The sequence below is a fragment of the Meles meles genome, chromosome 16 (genome assembly GCF_922984935.1).
Source record: "Meles meles chromosome 16, mMelMel3.1 paternal haplotype, whole genome shotgun sequence".
NCBI lineage: Eukaryota > Metazoa > Chordata > Mammalia > Carnivora > Mustelidae > Meles > Meles meles.
In genome coordinates this window covers 82,561,840-82,582,704 of record NC_060081.1, presented here as the reverse complement: position 1 = coordinate 82,582,704, position 20,865 = coordinate 82,561,840, and the positions used below count along the sequence as shown (strand labels likewise).

At 59.4% G+C, this 20,865-nt stretch overlaps 1 protein-coding gene across 5 annotated transcripts; it reads right to left on the bottom strand.

Annotated features, from left to right (window-relative positions):
* Positions 1-3,070: 3,070 nt before the first annotated feature.
* On the bottom strand, positions 3,071-20,511 carry TPD52L2 (TPD52 like 2). Of its 5 annotated transcripts, none has more exons than XM_045980268.1 (9): positions 20,366-20,511; positions 17,643-17,788; positions 15,737-15,885; positions 14,834-14,893; positions 10,242-10,343; positions 7,131-7,157; positions 6,181-6,222; positions 5,142-5,190; positions 3,071-5,006 (listed from the first exon to the last, which is right to left on the bottom strand). In XM_045980268.1, exons 1-9 carry the CDS (start codon positions 20,382-20,384, stop codon positions 4,995-4,997), a joined length of 606 nt encoding a protein of 201 aa, XP_045836224.1. In that variant the 5' UTR covers positions 20,385-20,511; the 3' UTR covers positions 3,071-4,994. The 5 variants fall into 5 exon arrangements, with proteins under 5 accessions (XP_045836224.1, XP_045836221.1, XP_045836225.1 ...); XM_045980265.1 differs by having other exon boundaries at positions 3,071-4,588; XM_045980269.1 differs by lacking the exon at positions 6,181-6,222.
* Positions 20,512-20,865: the final 354 nt, after the last annotated feature.

Sequence of the window (20,865 nt, the reverse complement as noted above, 5' to 3'; positions counted from 1 at the left end):
GTCCCCGGGTTAAGCGTCTGCCTTCAGCTCAGGTCATTATCCCAGAGTCCTGGGATTGAGCCCCACATCGGGCTCCCTGCTCGGTGGGAAGCCTGCTTCTCCCTCTCTCACTCCCCTTGCTTGTGTTCCCTGTCAAATAAACCAAATGTTTTAAAAAAATGTATACAAAAGGGGCGCTTGGGGTGCTTGGTTAAGCGTCTGCCTTTGGCTCAGATCATGATCCAGGGGTCCTGGAATAGAGCCCTGAGTTGGCTCCTTCCTCAGCGGTAAGCTGGCTTCTTCCTCTCCCTCTGCCTCTCCCCCTGCTTGTGCTCTCTCTTGCTCAAGTCAGATAAAGATTTTTTTTTTTTTAATGTATATAAAGGCGGGGGCTCCTGGGTGGCTCAGTGGGTTAAGCCTCTGCCTTTGGCTCAGGTCATGACCTCAGGGTCCTGGGATCAAGTCCTGCATCGGGCTCTCTGCTCAGCAGGGAGCCAGCTTCCTCCTCTCTCTCTGCCTGCCTCTCTGCCTGCTTGTGATCTCTGTCTGTCCAATAAATAAATAAATTTTTTTAAAAAATTAAAAAATAAAAATGTATATAAAGGCAACGTAACAGCTTTAAAAATTCTTGTGATAGCCCTTGCAAGTAAATGAGCAAGATGCATGATATAAAAAGTTCATCCTTACAAGTGTGTTTTTATTTTTTTTTAAGATTTTCTTTATTTGACAGACAGAGATCACAAATAGGCAGAGAGACAGGGGGAAGCAGGCGCTGAGCAGAGAGCCCGATGCGAGGTCGATCCCAGGACCCTGAGATCACGACCCGAGCCGAAAGCAGAGGCTCAACCCACTGAGGCCCCCAGGCGCCCCCCACGTGTGTTTTTAAATAAGCAACCCAACCTGTTCCGAGACAGGGAGACAGACAAGGCTCCTGTGAAATGCTGACAGTGGCTGCAGCCAGCCCCGGTGCTGTCCGCGCCCCTTGATCAGGCGAGGCGGCCTCGGTATCCTCACCCTGAGACAAGGGAACTGAGGCTTGGGTGCGGCTACTCTCCAACAGCAGCTCCTCCCAGCAGTGCCCTTGCTCCTACCCGCCCCACCACCTGCTGCCATCCTCCAGGCTCTCAGAGCTCACCTCACACAAGTCCCTTAGGTACAGCAATCCTTTGTTTTCCTCAACAAGCGGAATTGCAAAGCCCTTCAGGGCTGGGTCCACGTCAGATTCCTCTAACTCACGAGGCCCCATGGACTCCTAACCACAGAATATTTGAATATTAATACATGAAGACTACGTGGGGCACCTCGGTGACTCGGTTGGTTAAGCATCTTTTTTTTTTTAAGATTTTATTTATCCACCTGACAGACAGAGATCACAAGCAGGCAGAGAGGCAGGCAGAGACAGAGAGGAAAGGAAGCAGGCTCCCCGCGGAGCAGAGCCTGATGCAGGGCTCGGGTCCCAGGATCCCAGGACCATGACCCAAGCCCAAGGCAGAGGCTTAACCCACTGAGCCACCCAGGCGCCCCTAAGCATCTGACTCTTGTCCTCAGCTCAGTTTTTGATCTCAGGGTCCTGAGTTCAAACCCCACATTGGGACACTCAGTGTGGAGCCTACTTTTTAAAAAAAGGTGGGGAGAGAAAGAAAAAAAGAAAAACACCACGAAAACAAAAAATAAACCCCTCCCGCCAAAACCAAGAAAACCTCATGGAACCCATTCCCAAAGTAAATGCAGGTAAATGTGCTTTTCACCCTTTGTACTCGCGGACCGCTGCACTGGACCGCCATGCGGGGTGCACGGCTCAGACACGTGAAGTAACTAGGCTTCCCTGCTATTTTTTCTGGGGCGAGCCTGCTCTCTGATCGCAAAGGGAAGTCTGATGCTCCCAGGGAAAGTGCTGACCACCAGGAACACCCAGGACAGCAGGGACGGACACATCTGGAGCACCAGCCCAGCAGAAAGGGGCTCCCCTGAAGGGCCTTAGGGGTGGCTGTGGCTGGCACCGCAGGGCCCAGCATTAAGGGAAAGCAGAGCACACAACGCTGTGTCTTCTGACTAAGGGGAAAGGAATGAGAATACACATTCTTATGTGCTCTCCTTTTCATGTAGAAATGGAGGATGAACACGTAATGAGTCGTCACAGGGTCGCCTGGGTGGCTCAGGTCCGCACTATCTCAGGTCCTGGGATCAGCCGCGCCATCCGGCTCCCTGCTCATCCGGGAGTCTGCTTCTCCCTCTGCCACTGCCCCCTTCCCCGACTCGTGCTGTCTTTCAAACAAAATCGTAAAAAGAGAAAGGGTCATCACAGAGGGCGGGCAGGCCACGGGTGGGGAACCAGAGCCTGTTTCTGAGCACACACTGGACCCACGTGTTCGTCTCGCAGACCCCGTGCTAACGAAGGAGTCGTCAGAGCGCGCTGGGGCTGCTCGGCCGCCCCCCTGCACTCACCAAAGCCTCCTGTAGCAGCCGCCCCACTTGCCGGCCCTGCTGACCAGAGCCTGCTGTCCCCACTTCGTCTGCGCCACCCTAATTCGGGAGCACTGCCCTTGACGGTTCATTTGCTCAAGGCTGCCCTTTACCTTTGTTCACAGGGTGCCACCGTGGGGGGGGAGGGGAGGGGAGGGGGGACGGGACTCTCTTCCGACGCCCGCAGCCCACTCAGTGGCCTTTTTCCGCCTGAATGAGACTCTGCACCTGAGGGATACAGTGGCTCTCCTGTCCCGCACCGCTCGGGCGTTAAGGGCAACGAAATTTGATGCTCGCAGCACATCGAGTGGCTCCCGAATAGGCCCAACCCTTCAACGGGGCAAATGTGGTCGGCCTGCCGGCCTCCAGCTGCTTAGCCCTGACCGCGCTTGTAAGCTGGCGGCTCCTGCTCACCCTCCCCACGCCCCTTCCTCAGGTACCCCCAGACCCGTCACCACACTCTCTCCCGGCGCCTGTCTTCACTCACGGGACGGAAGAGCTTCACCTGCTTCCTGGCTGCCTCTCCCTCTCCCAAGAGCGTGGGCCCAAGGCAACAGGATCCCAGTGGGTCTACCTGCCACTCCTCTGACCTTCGCGACTGAAGACAGACGCACCGCACAAGCTCACATGGGTTCTTCCCCAACGGAACGCTTTATTGACAAATTCCCCACGATCCGCTTTTAAGGAAAAGATGAATCAGTTACTGCACGTGTGTCCTGCTTTCTCGCCACACCCCATCCGTGATTCTAACCCTGAAGAAAAAACACCGAATGCTGTTCCTCCCGTGGCGCCAGCACGGACCGCAGCGCACCCGGGTGTCCGAAGTGACCGGCGGACAGTGGGCTTACCGGAGGACACCACGCTCTACTGCAGTGGACTCCGCGCGGGCGTGGGCGCAGGCGTGCTCTCGGCCTGCTGGGAGCCGGTAAGGCACGGAGCTGCCCCTCCAGACACACTCCATGCGCGGGGGCCTGGCCACAGGCTGCTGGGGCGTGGCAGCTTCAGAATGGGAATGAGATCTTGGGCGAAAGCACAGTCCCAGTCGACCCGGGGCAGGGCGCGTCTGCTTCTCACTTGTCCCCTGGGTGCAGCAGACGGGCATGCTGGAGCCCAGCCGTCTGTGGAGGGTGCTGGCTTCTGCTTCTCCTGCCCGCCCCCACCTCCACCCCCAGAGGCCCAGGGCCCTCTGGCCGGCAGGAGCTACCCCGGTCCTTGAGGAGAGAGAAGCAAGCTCCATACGCGGGAATGCAGTGCAGCAGCTGAACAAAACACACCAACGGTCCAAGAACGCTGCCCTTCGGGCTAGATGCAGAAGTCCACATAACGTTCAAAACCCACTGAAGAACCCCTATTTTCATATAAAAAACATTATAAACAAATAAAGCATATTGCGATGTAAGGCTTGTATTTCAGCTTGAATCCAAAGAAATAGTGTTTTCTAATGGAGACTAAAGCTGCTCTGCTTGGCTTAAATTTTTGAAAACTTCACTATATTTAAAAAATAAAGAATTTGCTTTTGTTAAAGCTAGATCACTAGTGTAAGAATCAGGCGGCTGTTTATAACCAGTTTCTTGCTGGAGAGTTCCAAAAAATGGGAGTTTTCTCACTTAACATTTGAAATAAAAACGGAAGATCAGAGGACTTTCTGGACCAATCTTTCTTCCGCAGATTCCTTCTCTAACTCACAAAAGGGGAGGCTGAGGAAATACCACTTATTTTATGCTTATCACTCTCCTGTTCCTTCCAGGTTCTCGTGAACTAACAAGACCACCAAAGGGCCCACTGTCCTGTCTACTCCCTGCGCCCCGGGAAGGACGGCCCAGTGGTCTGCATCTACCAAGCTCAGTGGAAAGCATCTGCGTACGAGACGGCGTTCTGTAGAACTCATGCGAACACAGCGGCCACGTCTACGTGGGAATGGCAGGACCCTCCTCGAGGTCAGCTCGGTGCATCCACCCGAGGTCTGACGGGCTGCTCTGCTGCAGCGACGAGGCTGTAACGATGAGGGCGGGCTTGCACTTCTCCGTGGCCGGGCAAAGCTGGGATGGGCTTAGAAAGGCGTGTGATCGGGCAGGGGCCTGGCGCCACTCCCGGTGGGGGAGGGCGGGTTCTCAGTGCCGTTCTCTCTGCCACCTACAACCTTAGACTACAGAGGGGAGAAAAAAAATCGAGAAGAAAAATAGTAAAACCTGAGACAGAGCACACAATTCTGGCACGCCCCAGGCCTTGCCGGGAGCCCCAGCTGCTCAGCTCTCTACGAAGTCTACACCACACCAGCCCCCACGGCGATAAAGAGAAACGAATCCCCGACACGGTCAGCATCTCTAGGGTTTAGGCTGCGTAGAAAAAGCGAATCTTCCAAGGCTCCACGCTACACGGCTCCAATCCTAGGACATTCTGGCAATGACAAGCCATCAAAACGGAGGACAGATGAGCGGTGGTGGGGGCAGGGCTAGAAGATGAGCACCAGGAAGGACCGTTGTGGGGATGACACGACTCTCCGCCATGACTGTATCACTGTCCTATCCCGCTGGTGCTACTGCGAAACGTGATCACTGGGGAAACTGCGGAAAAGGTACAAGGACCCTCTGCGTTAGTTCCTGTCACCGCACGTGAATCGACGGTGCCGCCCAAGGACATTTACGTAAAGGACGCGTCGCGCCCCACCCCAATGAGCCAAGTGAATGGTCCAGAGTTACCTTTATGTTCCCAACTCGGTCTTCAAACGACTTGAAGGTGGCAGAATTCCTTTAAAGAGAGAGAGAAGAGGTCAGTGTAGGGAGCAAGCGGCTGTGCCGCCCCCTCAATCTATCGGGCTCAGGTCAGGGCCCAGATAAGGTCATTCTGGAGGCCTCCAGGTCACAGAAGGCCAGCCACAGCCACCACGGCAAGAACAGCAGACCCGCACGCCGCCAGCGGGTGAAACCCCAACTTCACACGGGCGAATGGCAGACAAGCCGCAGACCCCTCGCCTGGGCAGTGGGTGGGATGTGGGACGCGTTTCTGCTGTACCCTAAATACACACTGATGTACCGCACAGATGTCACAGAAAGTCCCAGGCATTCCTGCCACAAATCTCTACGGAAGTCCAGCAAGGGAAAACGAGGACAATTCTGGAACGAGGGAGCGAGGCAGCGGCAGAGGAAGAGAACGCAGGCCAGCCCCAGCCCCACCCAGCACCCCTTCCACAACCAGCTCCGGCCTCTCTGGCTCAGCTCCTCCCGGTACCTCACCCCCTAGGGGCAGCCTGCAAGTGCCCAGCCACAGCAGAGTGTCCTGTAACAGGGACGGTGGCTCTGTGCTGCCCCACCGTGGAGGACACACCTGTGGGAGGTTTCAGGAACAGGCCACGGCTCTGGGTGTTCTGAGGAGACCAGAACTCCCCTCCAGATGCAGATAAAAGTTTCCGTAACAGGCCTAGAGGGACCTCAAGCCTCCTGGCTGCCATGTACGTGTAGGATTCTCTCTGCCCCCCACCCCCGCGGCCCAGCCCCATGGGCAGCCCTGGAAGCTTTCAGATGGGAGCCCACTGGGTACAATGCTCTCCTCCAGGCCTCACCCCCACTAGCTCCCTAGCCTAGAAGGGATCTTTGCAACCCCGGCCCACAGGAGGCTGCCAGGGGAAGACAGTCCTTGGCTCAGGGATCTGGGAAGCGTGAGGCTGCCCGGCAGGACTCACCCACTCCCACCCAGCTCCCACTCGGGCTCTGAGAGCTCCGGGGCACGAGCGCACGTTACCTCATGGCCGGCATACTTATCGAGTGGCGGAGTGAAGAGCTGCTACTCGGAAGCATGGGAGAAGCAGAGAAGGAAGCAGGAGTTAACACAGGAACAACACCGGCCATCACCACGCCCAGCAGCTCGTCTGCACAGAAACCCACCTTTGCAGGGTCGGTGAGCTCTGGCCCCGGCACACAGAAGGGCTCCCCACACCAGGAGGAAAACTCAACCCCAGGCTCCTCTCCCTGGCCTCCAAAGCTGCCCCAGAAATGGGACAACGCTAAGGGAGAACGTTAAAATAGGAAACTAAGAAGACCTCGGCCTGCCTTTAAAACCCTTTTGGCACAAACAACTGTCAGACGTCCTTACTTGACCTCACAGCAAGTGAAGGGACTTTTTGGTAAAACAGAAACAAGCAGGTCGAAGAAGTAGAAATATTTACAATCACACGTTGTCCTGGATTTGGGTTCCAGGCCTGCGAGCTGGGTGACCGTGTGACGGGGCAGCGGCGCTAGCGTCAGGCTAGAAAAGCACGACCGAGTCAGCACGGAGTGAGGGCCACTCAGAGGGGTCCCAGTGCTGCTCACCGCGCTCACAGATAAACGGGACCATCTCAACTCGCAGGGACAAGCCTGCTTCTCGGGGGAGGAGAAAACAGGAGCCGGCATCCTGGAGAAAGCAGCACTGACCACAACAGCGAGAGGGTCAGCACGACCCTCCCGCACGAGTAGGTCTCCCCTTGAGCCCGTGCAGGTCGGGGCGGCAGGACAAGCTTGGTGAGGCCGGGCTGCGGGCCGGCGAGGAGGCACACGGTCACTGCCCGAGGAGCGCCAGGAGCTCCCGGCAGGCGGAACGCCAGGCGGCCCCCCGCTGCCTCTTCTGGCACAGCCTCCCAGGGCCAGCCAGACACCACCCTGCCCTGCATCAAGAGAAGCACCTTCCAGAGCCAACGCCAGCAGCCGTCTTACCTAAAGGAGCGTGAGAACGGACGAGCCCTGAAAGGTGGCAGCAGGAGGGAAGAAATGCAGTGTTAGGAAAGGGAGGCCAGGGCGCACCCCAGCCACCCCATCAAGTTCTGGGAGGCCACGCAGGGACCCCCATGACCACCCCCCATCCTCATACCACCAGGGAGAGCAGGACGTGCACCCTGTCTCCTCTCCCCAAGCCCCAAGTCCGTGACAGGCACGTGACCACACCTCCACGACCCCACCTGGGCCACAGACGAGGCACCCGCGTGGTTGTGACTCTGTCTGGAGTCAGAGGGAAGAACCCGCGAAGAGCAGAGCAGGGGAGAGGTGTGAGGTGTGCTGAGGGAGCGCCCTCAGGGTCTGCTCAGCCAGGCTCTGCCGACCATCTCCGCGGCAACAGAGCAGCCCGCGCTCTCCACGGGCCGCAGCCAGACCAGAGCGCGCACGCGCTGCGACCAGACTTGGGACACCCCCGGGGCCGAGCGCCTTGCACTCTGGCTCCATCGGGACCGCAGACAGGTTGCAACCCAGAAACACACGCGTGCGAGGGCAACACAGCCACACCCTCCACGATGCAGCCGGGCCCACCGCCTCTTACCCCCAACGTGGACACCATCCCCGAAGCAGCACAGCCATGTGGGTGGGCAACAGGCCTGCCGTCTCCAGGTGGAAGGAGCAGGAGTCTGAGGGTCAGGGGAGGCACGGGCCTTCGCAGGTCACCCAGAGAGACCCACCCCTGCTTGAACCCAAATCCAGCTCTCTCCCAGCCGGCCACCTCGTGCCCCAGGGCACGCAAAAAGCCTCGGGCCAGGGCTGCCCCGGGATGGGCCCATGGAGGACACCGAGGAACCGATGTGGGGCAAACGTCTAGCACATGCGCACTGCCTACACCTCAATCCCGTTCTCAAGAAGTGGAAAACCCTGAGCCTCAGCTCCAAACTGGGGAGGCTAACGGGCCGTGGGCTCAGGAAGCACCTGAGACAGCCCAGTAAGGAAGCAGCAGACACATCGAGGTGCCAGACTTCACCGTGTCCCCGAAAACACAGCAGAATAAAACCAAAGGGCCCCAAGGTGAAGCACAGCAGCAAACGGGACCGTCCCCCTGGGCACGTGGACCAGGACCGGGTCCCTCCCGCCAGCCGGCCCGCGCGTGTGAAGCACGGGGCTAACGCGACACACAGGGAGGCCGGGCATGTGACCCGAGGTGACACGCCACGGGTCAGCAGCGAATGCCAGTTCCCGGAGCCGAGCGTGGGAAGGAGGACCAGACGCAGGACCGAGCCGGAGTGGCCTGCGGCAGCCGCACCACAGCTGCTCCCGTCAGCGCCGACGCCGCGCGTGCACTTGACCGTGCATGGGGACGCGTAAGAAGAGCAACGCCCAAACTGACAGGGGCCGCTTAGTGAGCACGCCGTGCAGGCAGCGGAGACGCTCACTGCGGCCATCACGTGCTGTCACCAGCCTGGCGTTCTGAGCAAAGAACAGGCTCGACCTGACACACGGCTCGCTCCGTGGTGTGGGGACGGCCCGCCGGGAAGCCGCACCCCTCCCTGGGAGCGAGGCCCGGCCCCCCCCGTGGCCTGCGGTCAGTGTGTCCCAGGCTTACCGCAGCAGGTCTCCCAGAGTGCGGCAGCGACGGCGTCCCGCCTGGTTTCAATGAGCTTCGTTACAGGCACGCACCCACGCGGTCTCAGCCGGATTCTGTGAAGCCGCGGAGCAGCCGCCGCAGACCCTCCCTGCCGTCAGCTGGGAGCCACGGCCGGCAGGGCCCGAGTCATCACAGCCACTGCGGACACGCCTATGTCTACAGGCTGACCCGAGAGGACCCCCAGCCACACCACAGCCACTCGGGAGCCGGCCCAGAGCCCCCACTGTGGGCACGTGAACAACTCAAGCACAGAGGAGACACACGGACCGCGTACTGACTGTTCCGTCTCCGAATGTTGGAAATTTTTCAAAATAAGAATCGGAGGGGGACTAATTCCATCAAACAAACAGAAGGTAGGCACAGCCCGGGGCAGAAGCCGAGGGGGGGAGGGTCTGTGCCTTCACCCCTGGCTGTGCGGCCAGCGCGCAGCCCCCACCTCGAGGCCCCACAAGGCAACCGGCGGGCCAGCGAGGGGAGGAAATGCCTAACCTTAGCAGGCAGGGAGGCAGCCCGCCCGGGGGCAAGAGGGGAGCGGCTACCGAGCGGGACGGAGCCCCGAAGCTGCCCTCAGCACACCAAGCCCACAGGCATCACCACGCTGGGCTTCTCCACTGTGAGAAGACGGCGGCCTCAGCACGGGCTGGGGTCCGCGGGGAGGCGTTCCCTGAAATCCCGAAGTGAGGGGACCAGGGCTGAGTGTGGGTTGGGGGCCAGGGCAGGGCTGGGCGGCGGCAGCCAGGTGCCTGCCGCGGTAACGAGGCTCTCCGCACGGCTGCTGGCCAGTGCACGCTCCGCTCTAACCGTCCCGAGAAGGAAGCCTTGCCAAGGGCAAATGAGGCGGTGGCCGAGCCAGGATTCCCTCTGTGGCCTCGGACCCCAGGGTCCAATCCCCTCGGCCCAGTGCAGCGTAGCCAGAGACATGGCGGGTGCAGCCCCGGAGCCCAGACCAGGAAGGGCTGGGTGAGACACAGCGGCGAGGAGACCCTCTGACGGCCATGCAGGTGTCCTCAGCTCTGCGGAGAACACTCAGCCGGGGCCCCGGACACGCGGCCGCACACCCTCTGGGATCTGGGCCACGCAAACGTTCCAAGGCAACAACACGCTTCCCCATCCCCGCCGGCCGGCCTGCCCAGAGTGACGCCCCACCCTGACACTAACACCAAACGGGGGCCACCTTCCCTCTGAGGAACTTCGGGGGAAGCACCCGCCTCCACAGATGCCAAGCGTTAGAAATTACCCAGAAGAAACAACGAACTCCTCCCCCAGGAAACACAGAAATGGCAAAGAGGCAGCCCACAGAGAAGGGACCAGCACCGACTGGTCCACGCTGGTGGGCTCACATCTGTGGGTGCCGAGGGGCCCCGAGGGGTGTGCCTCTAAGCCCTGCGCCCCTGAAGAGCCCCCAGCAGTTCTGAAACCCCTAAGCCCTCACCTGACTGGCCCACGCGACTACAGCATCTCACCTCATGTCCCCGAGCTTTCTGCTAATGGCGGAGCCCACGGTGGACAGGGCAGCCGACGTCTTCTGTCCCGCCTGGGAGAGAGTTTCTTGAGTCTTCTTGTAGCTGAGAAGAAATAGCAGTTGAACGAACCCAGAAGAAGGAGCAGTCATCAACCATAAGCCAAGGACACCAAGTGCCCGAAAGGAGGAGAGAGGAGCCCTGAGTGAGCACGTGCCTGCCCCACCAGGGAGGGGACCGACCACAGGGACAGAAGCGGCACAGCCAGGTCTCTACCTCCCAGCTCTGAAACTACTGTTTTCTGACCTCATTCCGCCTCACCTAAAACTCAGGCGCCTCCCCTGATCTCTCACCACGCTGAGTGTCTGCCTCCTGCCGTGAAGACGGCCCTACAGGGGCCCTGGGTCTGGGACAGGAAACAGAAAACCCCTTGTTCTGTGAGTCCGGGAAGCTTCTTATGTCCAAACTCCACCACGCCGGGGGTGGGGGCAGGATGCACTTGACAGTGTGGACATGGAGCCCCCCCGCCCCGTGCTGTCTTGCAACACCTTTCTGTGCTGCAGGACCTCCATCTCAGGCCACCGTTCTCAGTGCCTGGGGAGCCTTGGACCACAGAACAGACCACCCTTTCCGTGCTCTCCTGCCGCATCCACGGGCACACAGGTTCGTCCCAGAAAACACACGAGTCCATGACCTCAATGTCCGTGCAATGGCCACGGAGAAGGCAAGGACACCGCTGGGCCACCTGGAGAGGTCATACGTGGTCCTGCCAGCCCTCGTCCAGCTGCTGCCGTAACAGACACAGCCGCCTGAAGCCAAAGGTTCGTTTCTGGCCAACCAAGCAGCCCTAAAGAAATGGCTTGTGATGGCCAGGCTCTCGGGATACCGGCCTATTCTCTGAAATCACTTTTGAGGGCTCGTTGGTGCCCCCAGGTCATGGGGGAAGGTCAGACAGCACCCACTCAGGTCCTCGAAGGCCTCCCCCCATCTGCTCCCCAGGGCCATCTGCGGGACACCCCACTGGGAGTGCCTGCTGCACCCCCCGACCACAGTAGGTGGGGTTCTGCCATGCCCCCCCACACCACCCCATCTTGTGGGCGCAGGTGTCCAGCCTGGCACACTCCTGGGAGGGCCTCCCTCGACTTGGCAGGCGCTCTTCACAGCACCGAGGGGCCTCAGGCTTCTCTGGTGCCCAGCAGGGCTCAGGACTCAGAACACGCGCTTTCTAGCCAGTGAGTTTGAAAACATGCTGACGTCACTAGAAGAGTGAGTTTATCTTAGTTTCCAAGAAGGTTTGCGAATCCCAAAACATACTCATGGTGGAGAAAAGATCATCTAAAAGCTTTACTGTAAGGGCACCAGGGTGGCTCAGTGCTTAAGCATCTGCCTTACACTGAAGTCATAATCCCAGGACCTGAGACGGAGCCCTGCTCAGCGGGGAACCTGCTTCTGTCTCTCTCTCTTCCCCTCCCCATTGCTCGCTCTCTCTCTTCCAAATAAATAAAAGCTCTAAAAATTTTTTAAATAAAATAAAATTTTTACTGTAAGATTTGCTCTGGATTTCCTGAAGGCGTTAACTAAAAAAAACCTCTAATTCTGAATCCAACCTTCAGCCAAATCTGACTACCAGAAATCCGGCTCCCCCACCGCGCCGCGACCTTCACAGCACTGAGCATGAATGGAAACGAACTCCAAGTAGGAGTGCAGGGGCCCATACAGCTCCGTGGCTGGGATCCGGACAGGCCACCCAGCAGAGGGGCCGGCCCCAGTCGGTTCCCACCCTGAGAAACCCCAGTGCACGCGCTCCTTCCGGGAGAGTTTCCACATGCTCAGCTGTAACCCTCCAAGGCGCCTTCCCACCTGATGGAGCCCAAGCCAGGAGCTGCCGCCTGAGCCATACTTTGTCTCGGGGTCTGCGGAACTGTGGCAATAAAGGGCTCTGGAACCTTCTCTGGGGTCCCTACCTTGCAGTAAGCCTTTGGGCCCCAGAACCCTCACGCCCAGCTGCGAACTGCTTTCGTGTCAAAATGAGTTAAAACAGGTCAGCTGCAAGAAGAGGCTGGCAGGCGCACAGCTGTCACGGGTACAGCACGAAGCAGGAGGTAACTAACAGCATGCGCTATTTAGTTTCAGAAACGCAAATTCAGAAAACGTCTTCCAGCCATCTCTCGTGAACCAACGAATACACATGACCCCGTGACCCTGTCTGTCGCAGTGAAAGAGTCCGAAGCAGAGGCCTGAAGGCCAGGTCTGCACCGGATCTCTGTGCCCACAGGGAAGCTGCAGCTGGACGGACCACAAGCCTGGGCTGCGGACTGTCGGTGACGAGCGGGAGATCCCGAGGGGACTCAGATTGGAGCCAGCCCCCAGACGACAGACAGCAGGGACCCTCGCGATGGGCCACTGTGATGAGCAGCGCCCCTGCTGGAGACTCAACAGAGTGGAAGGAGGTGTCACAAGGGACTCCTTCAGAGACAGGAACCCCCAAACCGGGGCACATGCGGATGTGGAAGCCACGCTCAGGCGGAGACAGGGCCGGGGGCCGAGTCCGAGTCTGGAGCAGGGAACTCGGGCCCAGACGAGCTCAGCAGTGCTAGACTGAGCCACCCCGGCCAGCACCCCTGGGAGAATCACTCCTTCCTTTTCGGAACCCAGAAGTGCAGAATCCCAGCAAACACCAGGCTCCCCGCCATCAGTCCGGGTGGGGCACCTGCTGGAGGGGCCCGCTCCGGGGTCTGCCCTCGGGGGCTGCTCCCACTTCCAACTCTGGGGGGGCCTGACCGCAGAGAAGCTTACGGCGCCCCGACCACAGTGAGAGTCCAGTGAGACCCACACCGGGTCCTCCGCACCAGGCCGGCCGGCTGGGGGGCTGTGAACCACAAAGACTCAAACCTGCACCACTGGGCACCCCCCACACCAGGAAGGAGGAGCCGGACAAGCTGACACCACATACGTCTGTGCTTTCTGTCACGCACAACCGAAGGACTCACGGAGTTCATCTGGTGCCACACCCACACAACTTCAGCTCCGTCTCCCAGCAGGCAGAGCCCAGGGAGGTGCCCGAGTCGCAGCCAAGAGAAAACAGGACGAGAGCACCAACACCGCCTCTGCCCAGCACAGCTGCACGACAGCCAGCCTGGCAGGCACACGAGTGTCTGGTCGACAGGGATCCCGCGGGGGCAGTCATCCCCCACCAGTGGCCTCCCACAGCGATGACCAGCCAGGCACCTTCGCCCCAGAGAGCGCAGAGCAGCCCATGTTTCCAGTCACCCCGCCCCGAGCTGGGTCACCGTCCCCCTGGGCTGTCCCTGCAGAAATGCTCCAGCCCCCGAGCTTCACTGTGCCAACTCCCCCACCAGCCTAACTGGGCGTGAGGCGTCAGGGGAACGGCCAGCACCTGCGAGGCGCCTGGGAAGGGCCGTCCCACCAGCCACTTCCATGCCCAGAACCACAGGCTTCTCAGAGGCGTCAGCGGTGTAACTATCTGAAACAGCACCGTAGTGACCTCATGCCACCTGGTGTTACAAACGGCACCAGAGCCCCCTGAAGCTCTTTTTGGGTTAAGTCCGCACCACAAGCCTGGCACCCAAACTGCACAACCTGGAGAGCCCCAGCAGCATGGAGCAGCCATCGTCCGACACAGCCCCGAAGACAGTGTGCAGGCTGTGGCCAGGACCACTCTCACGCCAAACCACACCAACGGCGGGACCCCCAGAGCGCCCTGGCGCCCGGCACCCCCCCCCCCCCCGGGGACACTAAGCTGCTGAGACCCCGAGCACAGAGCCAGCTGACCCGGGAGCCCAGACGCCGTGAGGACCAGCTCTGCAACAACTGTCCCTTCCAGGCAGACCGAAAGGCCTGTCGGCCAAGCTCTCTGGGAGACACCACAGCACTTCCTCCTCGACAAGAGATGGAAAAGAATCCCAGAAAGCCATGATCTTGTAGCGGAACCCCACTCAGCTCGGAGAACGAGAATCAGACTGGAGCACGGGGAAACACGAGCACTATTGCCTTGGGTAAGGATCTCGGATAAAACACAGCTTTGGCAGACACGAAAACCCATCTGTGTTGTTTCCTACCCTGCTCGTACTCTGCGTGGCTGACAGCTCGGTGCCTCTCGGACCAATGCGACCCCAAGATCCCACCAGCACGGCCCGTATGGCAGCCCTCACTCAAGAACCCCGTCGGCGGGAGCCCCGTCTGCAGGGCAGAGAAGACCAAACCAAGCCCCGAACCACCATCGGCATCAGCCCGGACGGTGCACAGCCACTCCGCCCGCTCGCAAGGCTGAGGCCGCCGCCTGCCAGCCAGAGGTGCCGTGCAAGCCCCGCCAGGCCTCTCCTCTAAGGGACGCGCCCGTGCCAGCCAGATGGAGGCTTTCAGTGCAGTCTGCGGCCGAGCGACTTTCCTTCAGTGACTGCACCCATTTCATGAGAGTTTTACTTCATTTGGGTTTTAAAAAATTATATTAAAAATAAAATACCCCCGAAAACGGAAACTAGGTTTGTGCCGAGTGCACACAGCCTCCCTGTCCCTGAAAGGAGCGTCAAGAGGAAGAGGAGGAGGAGAGAAGTGCTGGCGGCAAGGGCACTCACAGGTCTGACTGCGTCACTTTCTCATTCCACTCTCCGAGTTTCTCAGAAGTTTTCACATAGCTAAAAACAGAAAATCTGTGGTAAATTATTGAGAACAATTATTTCGGCTAAGGTTTCGAACACAGGTGAAATCCCACGGAACACGGAAGAGGGCCGGAGAGCAGGAATGGCGGGTCTCCAGCCTGTCTGAGAACGGGGTCTGCCCCTCCTCTCGGCACCTGCTTGAGGCCAGGCGAGGCCCACGGCAGAACTGACCAGTCCTTTTCCTATCATGCCGACCCGACCCTGGATGATACACTTCAGAAGAGCCGTGTAGCTACACTTGCCAAGTTCAGAGAGCTGAGTCACATCTGGTCAGAGGTCTTGGGGTTGTGACCACGTCCTGCTCAGGAGGACTCGAGTTTGCTGCAGCAGATGGGGGGCCATAGGAAAATCAGTCTCATTAAGGACCTAATGAGCTTTCTCTCACATTTGGACCCTGAAACATATTCTTCTCAAGTTCTGCTTGGACAACTAGCTAATGTATCCACCTGCCTTCTTCTAGAAACATGGGGACTCTAGCCTCTACCTTCGGCTCAGGTCATGATCCCAGGGTCCTGGGATGGAGCCCCGATGCAGGGAGCCTGCTTCCTCCTCTCTCTCTGCCTGCCTCTCTGCCTACTTGTGATCTCTGTCAAATAAATAAAGTCTTTAAAAAAAAAAACACCCAAGAAATATGTGGACTCTAGGCTCTTCCGATACATACCAGCTGCGAGGTCAAGGACTCAGAGCCTCTGGCTGGCTGCTAGCACACAGCCATACTGAGTCCCCTACGACTTAAGCTCCCGTTGACACGGCAAGGGCACCGATCTGGTGAACGCCCTTCCACCGTCAGGGGCACCTCTGCCGCAGGCAGGTACCTACGCGTTAGAGACCTGCACGTCATGCCAGCTCCTGGACAGGTTCTGCTTCAGGCCCTCCAAGGCAGAGAGGCCCAGCTTCCTTTTCAGCTCTGCACAGTGCCTCTCCTTGGCTGCCAGGACCTGGCGCAAAGTGACAATTTCCTCTTCCACCTGGAAAGCACATAGTTGGTTAGCTACCGCGACTGCGGGAAGTGATGAACACCCCCCCACACACACACACCGCAACGAGAGGGTTCTCAGAATTACGGACAGACTTTCCGCTTACAGAAACGTACTCGTCTTGGGACCAGAGTCTATGTCAAGCAACCGTTCTGTTTTTATCCGGTACCAGCCCCTAGCTTCTTCAGGAAGACTGTCAAGGGGTTCTGGTGGGGCTCCCAAGCACTGTGCCCACCCATGGATCAGCAAGCAAGGCCTGTCAGAGCTCTCCCCTGGGACTGGGCACAGCTGTCAGAAGAGACAGGCCCCTCTCCCTGCAGGATCTGAGTCTGGGCCCAGAAGCTGAACTGCTGGCAGCCAGGCCCCATCTTTCCCGGGAAGGAAGTGGAGCAGACAGACGGATGGCCAGAGACCCAGGGGACAGAGCCACAGCCTTATGACCACATGTGTGTTCCTGAGGTTTGCTCCAGGCCTGGGGAAAGGCAGTCACCCGAGCCAAAAGTACATTCTCTTTTGTGCTTCAGGTACTGTGAATCGGGTAACAGAAAGAATCCTGACAAGAAAGACCTGAACCTTCTCGGGCCCCCAAATAAAAAAGGATGCGACCTGAAAAAGCAGCGTCCTCTAGAGCGTAACAGCTCCAGACGTCTGTTTTCAACTGCTGTGTTGACAGCTGCCGTGAGAAAGAGAAAAAAAGTCCTTCTCCAAAAAAAAAGATGGCTTGGAGTAAGAGAATAAAAAGTAGCTCAGAGCCCTTACCCCACTAGGGGTTCCATCAGAAGATAGCTGAAACAGGAAATAACCTACAAACAGGGTCATCTAAGGCCAACTGCTACCAGTTACTCCAGCAGTAACGACCAGTGACTACAACATTCCACACACGGTGTGACCACCGACAGAGCTTGAGGCTGTGCAATCCAGCTGTCCCGGGGGAGGTGCACACTGAGAATTTTAAGTGACACTGAGCTTCTCCACTCTGCAGGTCAGCTCTGAAATGACCTAGTGCATACACAAGCCTGGCCGTGCTACCCACGGCCAGTCCCTAACCTTCCCTCGGCTCAGAAACGGCTGCGGGTTCTCCCCTGATCTGAGGCCTGGTCGTGGGCTGAGGCTTATCTGCACAGCACGCTCTTTTTAGACTCAGGACGCATCAGCACAGGTTCATCTCCGGAGACTGAGCAGGGCTGTGGCAGCGCGTCAGCTTCTGCCTGACCGGAGGCTACGCTCGGATATTAGCCAATTCATGACGCCAGACCAGACTGTGAATCCCAAGTGAGCCACGTTAGATTCTGCATCACACAGTAAAAAGAAATGTTCCTGGCAGCTGCTATGAATAAAAATTATGCTTGGAGATTTTGGCTTTTAATTACCATTTCCTCTTAAAAGATTCACTTTGAAAAGATCACATAAAGCACTTTTTTACAGAAGTAGTATTTTTACAAGGAAAACGGAGATCTAGAGACAGATACATTTGTGGAGGCTGAAACTATCAAGTGTTAACTCCAACAAAGAAACTCCCCGTAGATGGCGGGCTCAGAGCAGCTGTCCAGGGTAGACACTCTCCTCACAGACTCCCTGCGGGACGCCAAGCACACACAAAGCAGCCACAGAGAGCGGTTTCTGTGGGACTCTGGGAACGACCTCCCAGGGCAATTTCCGCAGAGCACAGCTAGCCCTATGGCTCCCTCAGGCTAACGAGGGGGCCTGAACTCATGGTGCCCCCAAGACAGACGGCCAAGACACAGCACCTTTGCAAGCTCAGCCCTAAGCTCCTCCTCCTCAGCCTCAGTCAGACCCTCGACAGCAGGAGTCTGGGCAGCCACCGCTGTGTCGACAGGGACATCTGTCATGGAGTCGGACAGCAGACCTTTGTTAGGAGAATTCAGGTTGATATCTGCCGGAGACAAATAAGGTCAGAAGGTGTCAATGAGAAGTTACAGAAAGGGGTGCCTGGGGGGCTCAGTCATTAAGCGTCTGCCTGATCCCAGCATCGAGTCCTGCACGGGGCTCCCTGCTCGGCGGTAAGGCTTCTTCCCCCTCTCCCACTCCTCCTGTTGGTGGTGCCCTCTCTTGCTGTCCGTCACATTACAGAGAAGTAGACAGGGAAGAGGTCTCCACCCAGGAAAAAAGCAAGGGCAAGAGAACGGGTTATGAGGCATTGAAGGGGGGACTGTGGAGAGAACAACACCTCTTCTCTGACCAGTTCTGCAGGGATGGTTTCGCCATCAGGCTGAGGGCATCTCAGGCCACCCATGGTGCTACTGCAGGGCATTAGAAAGGCTGGCACAAGGCAGCCAGACCCTAATCTGCCTCCCCCTATGACAGTGCACGCTCCGGAGACAGGAACCTTTGCCACAAACGAAGCAGTCTGACCTAACGGATCTTCCGCTTCTTAGAGCAGAGAAACGTAATACAGCTGTGAACACAACAGGCACCACCTCCAACCAGCCGATCTGCAGGGCACACGCTAAAATTACACACAAGGAGCACATGCTGGTCATCCAGCCCCGGCAGGGAGTCAGCAAAACAGAATACCCCCCAGTCTGTGCTCCACCCTCATTCCACAGCAACACGCAGCCAGGCGCAGAGAAACACTGCTTCCGCCCCTCCCGGACGCCCAGATCAGGCTCCAACTCCTAGAGTCACCGTTTTCTTTCCGAATTAAACGCATCTTCCTGCCTGCACTAAAAGTTGACAAGATCCCACACAAGGAAACATGGGTCTGCTTTAGTTCCTCCCAGCGGCAGACCCACGGCTGCCCTGCGGCACACACAGTCCGCACACGCCACGGAAGCAGGCTCTGCACGGTGTCCAGCATGTTTAAAAGTGAAGGCCTGGGGGCGCCTGGGTGGCTCAGTGGGTTAAGCCTCTGCCTTCGGCTCAGGTCATGATCTCAGGGTCCTGGGATCGAGTCCCGCATCGGGCTCTCTGCTCAGCAGGGAGCCTGCTTCCCTCTCTCTCTCTCTGCCTCTCTGCCTACTTGTGATCTCTGTCTGTCAAATAAATAAATAAAATCTTTAAAAAAAAAAAAAAAGTGAAGGCCTGGGGCACCTCACGGGCTCAGTCCGAGGAGCATGCGGCTTTTGCTCTTGGGGTCATGTGTTCAAGCCCCGCACGCAGAGTTTACTTAAATACGCAAAACACACACACAGTCACGAAAGTGGAAAGAAGGCAAAGTGTCTTCTGCTGCAGAGGCCTCTCCGCGGCGGAAGTCCTAGAGTCTGCTAAAACATGAAATGCTCCGTTTGGCTTATTCCCTCACGTGCCCCACGCGGCGGGAGGCCAGCACTTCCCTGGCGCTCGGTCAGGGTTCGCTGCACGAACGGAGGTCAACCCGCATGACTCGACCTCATCATCTCTACCTGCTACACTGAGCCTCCTCCGAGTTGCTAAATGCCTTACCTTCTCCATAACCTTTCTCTTAAGAAACACAAGTGGCCGCTCTCCGACGGAGCCCACAGAAATGACCCCAGACAGACACTGCGCGCTTGCCAACCCCGCCGGGGCCAGACACAGTCACTCCGCGAGGCAGGACCTCAGCACACGAAGCGCCTCCAGAGTGGGGTGGACGCGCGGCCTGGGAGCAGACCCCTCCGGGCGAGGCCCGCTCTCCAGCACTGCACGACCGTGCGCACGCGGACCCTACAAGGGACCCGCTCGAGGGATCGTTCTGTAAATGAGAACAGGCCCGGGGTGCGCCCGGCGCACAGTCCGCGCTCAGCCGGGACTCCCAGGGCCTCGCGTCGGCGCACCGAACTCCGACGTGCGAGTGGAACCGCGGAAGGCCCCCAGCTTCCCGGAGCCCGGGCCCTGCGCGCTCGACCACTCTGCGAGCAGAAAGGCCTCCGGAGCGCACCAGAGCCCAGGCCCTCCGACCCGGGCGGCCCACGAGCCAGGCCCGCCATCATCCGCGCGGCCCTACGGACGCGGGAGCTCGGCCTCCCTTCCCCACAGCCCCGGGACGGAAGGCCGACGGGAACCCCTCTCACGACCGCGACCCGGCCCACGCCGCCCCGCCGGCGCCGGCTCCCACCGCCCCGGGGCGTCTGCTCTGGAAACGGGCCTGGAGCGCGGGCTGCGCGTTTTCCCCCGGAGGCAAGCCCGACGCCGCCTGAGCTCCGAGCGGCGCTGCCACCCGAGGGATGCCGCACCGCGCGCGACGGTGGCTCCAGCGCGCCTCCCTCCCCGGGAGAGGCCGCAGCGCGGCGGCCCACGTCCTCGTGCGGGGGCCTGTCCGAGGGCCCCGCGTGGGGACGAGGCCGGCCGACTAGGCAGGCGCCGGGCGGGGGCACGAACCCCGAAACGCTGGGGACGAGGAGAAGCTTCCGGGAGCCGGTCCTCCGAGCGGCCGAGCCGAGGGCGAACGACGCACGCCACGGCCCTCGGAGGCGGCGAGGCCCGGCGCCCGGCAGCTGGAGGAGCCACGTGGCGGGCCCAGGCGGAGGAGCGGAGGCGCCGAGCCCGCGGGTACCTTGGCCTGCGGAGTCCATGTTCGGGCCGCGCGGGGGTCGGGGCCGGGGCCTGCGGCGCTGCGGAGCCGAGCGGGCCGCACCGGGACTCGCTCGCCGCGCACACAGCAGTCAGCGGAACCGCCTCGGCCACCGCGGCACTGCGTAATCAGCGACGCGACGCCCCACTTCCGCTTCGACGCGCGCTCCGCCTTCATCCCGCCCCCACCAACGGTGTCCAATGAGGGCGCTGTTCGGCCCAGCCCCTATTAGCCGCTCCGGCCTGATTGGCCGAGGCTGCGGACGAGGCCGGAAAGGGCGGCCGGGCTCCAAGGGAATCCCTCCCACGTCGGCTGCACCAGCGAGACTCCCAGGTAGAAAGGTCCGGGGGCGCCCGGGGAAGGTGGGAAGTGGGAGGACCGTCCAACATGGCGCTGCGGGGGCGCGGGGCTGGCCCTTTCGGAGAGCCCGAGGGTGGCGGCCGCGGCCGAGGAGTGCCACGGCTGACGCGCCGACCAGACCG

Bases quoted from the DNA above. Each gene is read 5' to 3' on its own strand.
- TPD52L2 (XM_045980265.1), bottom strand. The intron at 10,344-14,833 runs GTGAGTGCCCTT...ATTTCTTCTCAG, and splicing joins AAAGTGACGCAGTCAGACCT to CTACAAGAAGACTCAAGAAA. The intron at 6,223-7,130 runs GTAAGACGGCTG...GCTTCCGAGTAG, and splicing joins CCGTTCTCACGCTCCTTTAG to CAGCTCTTCACTCCGCCACT.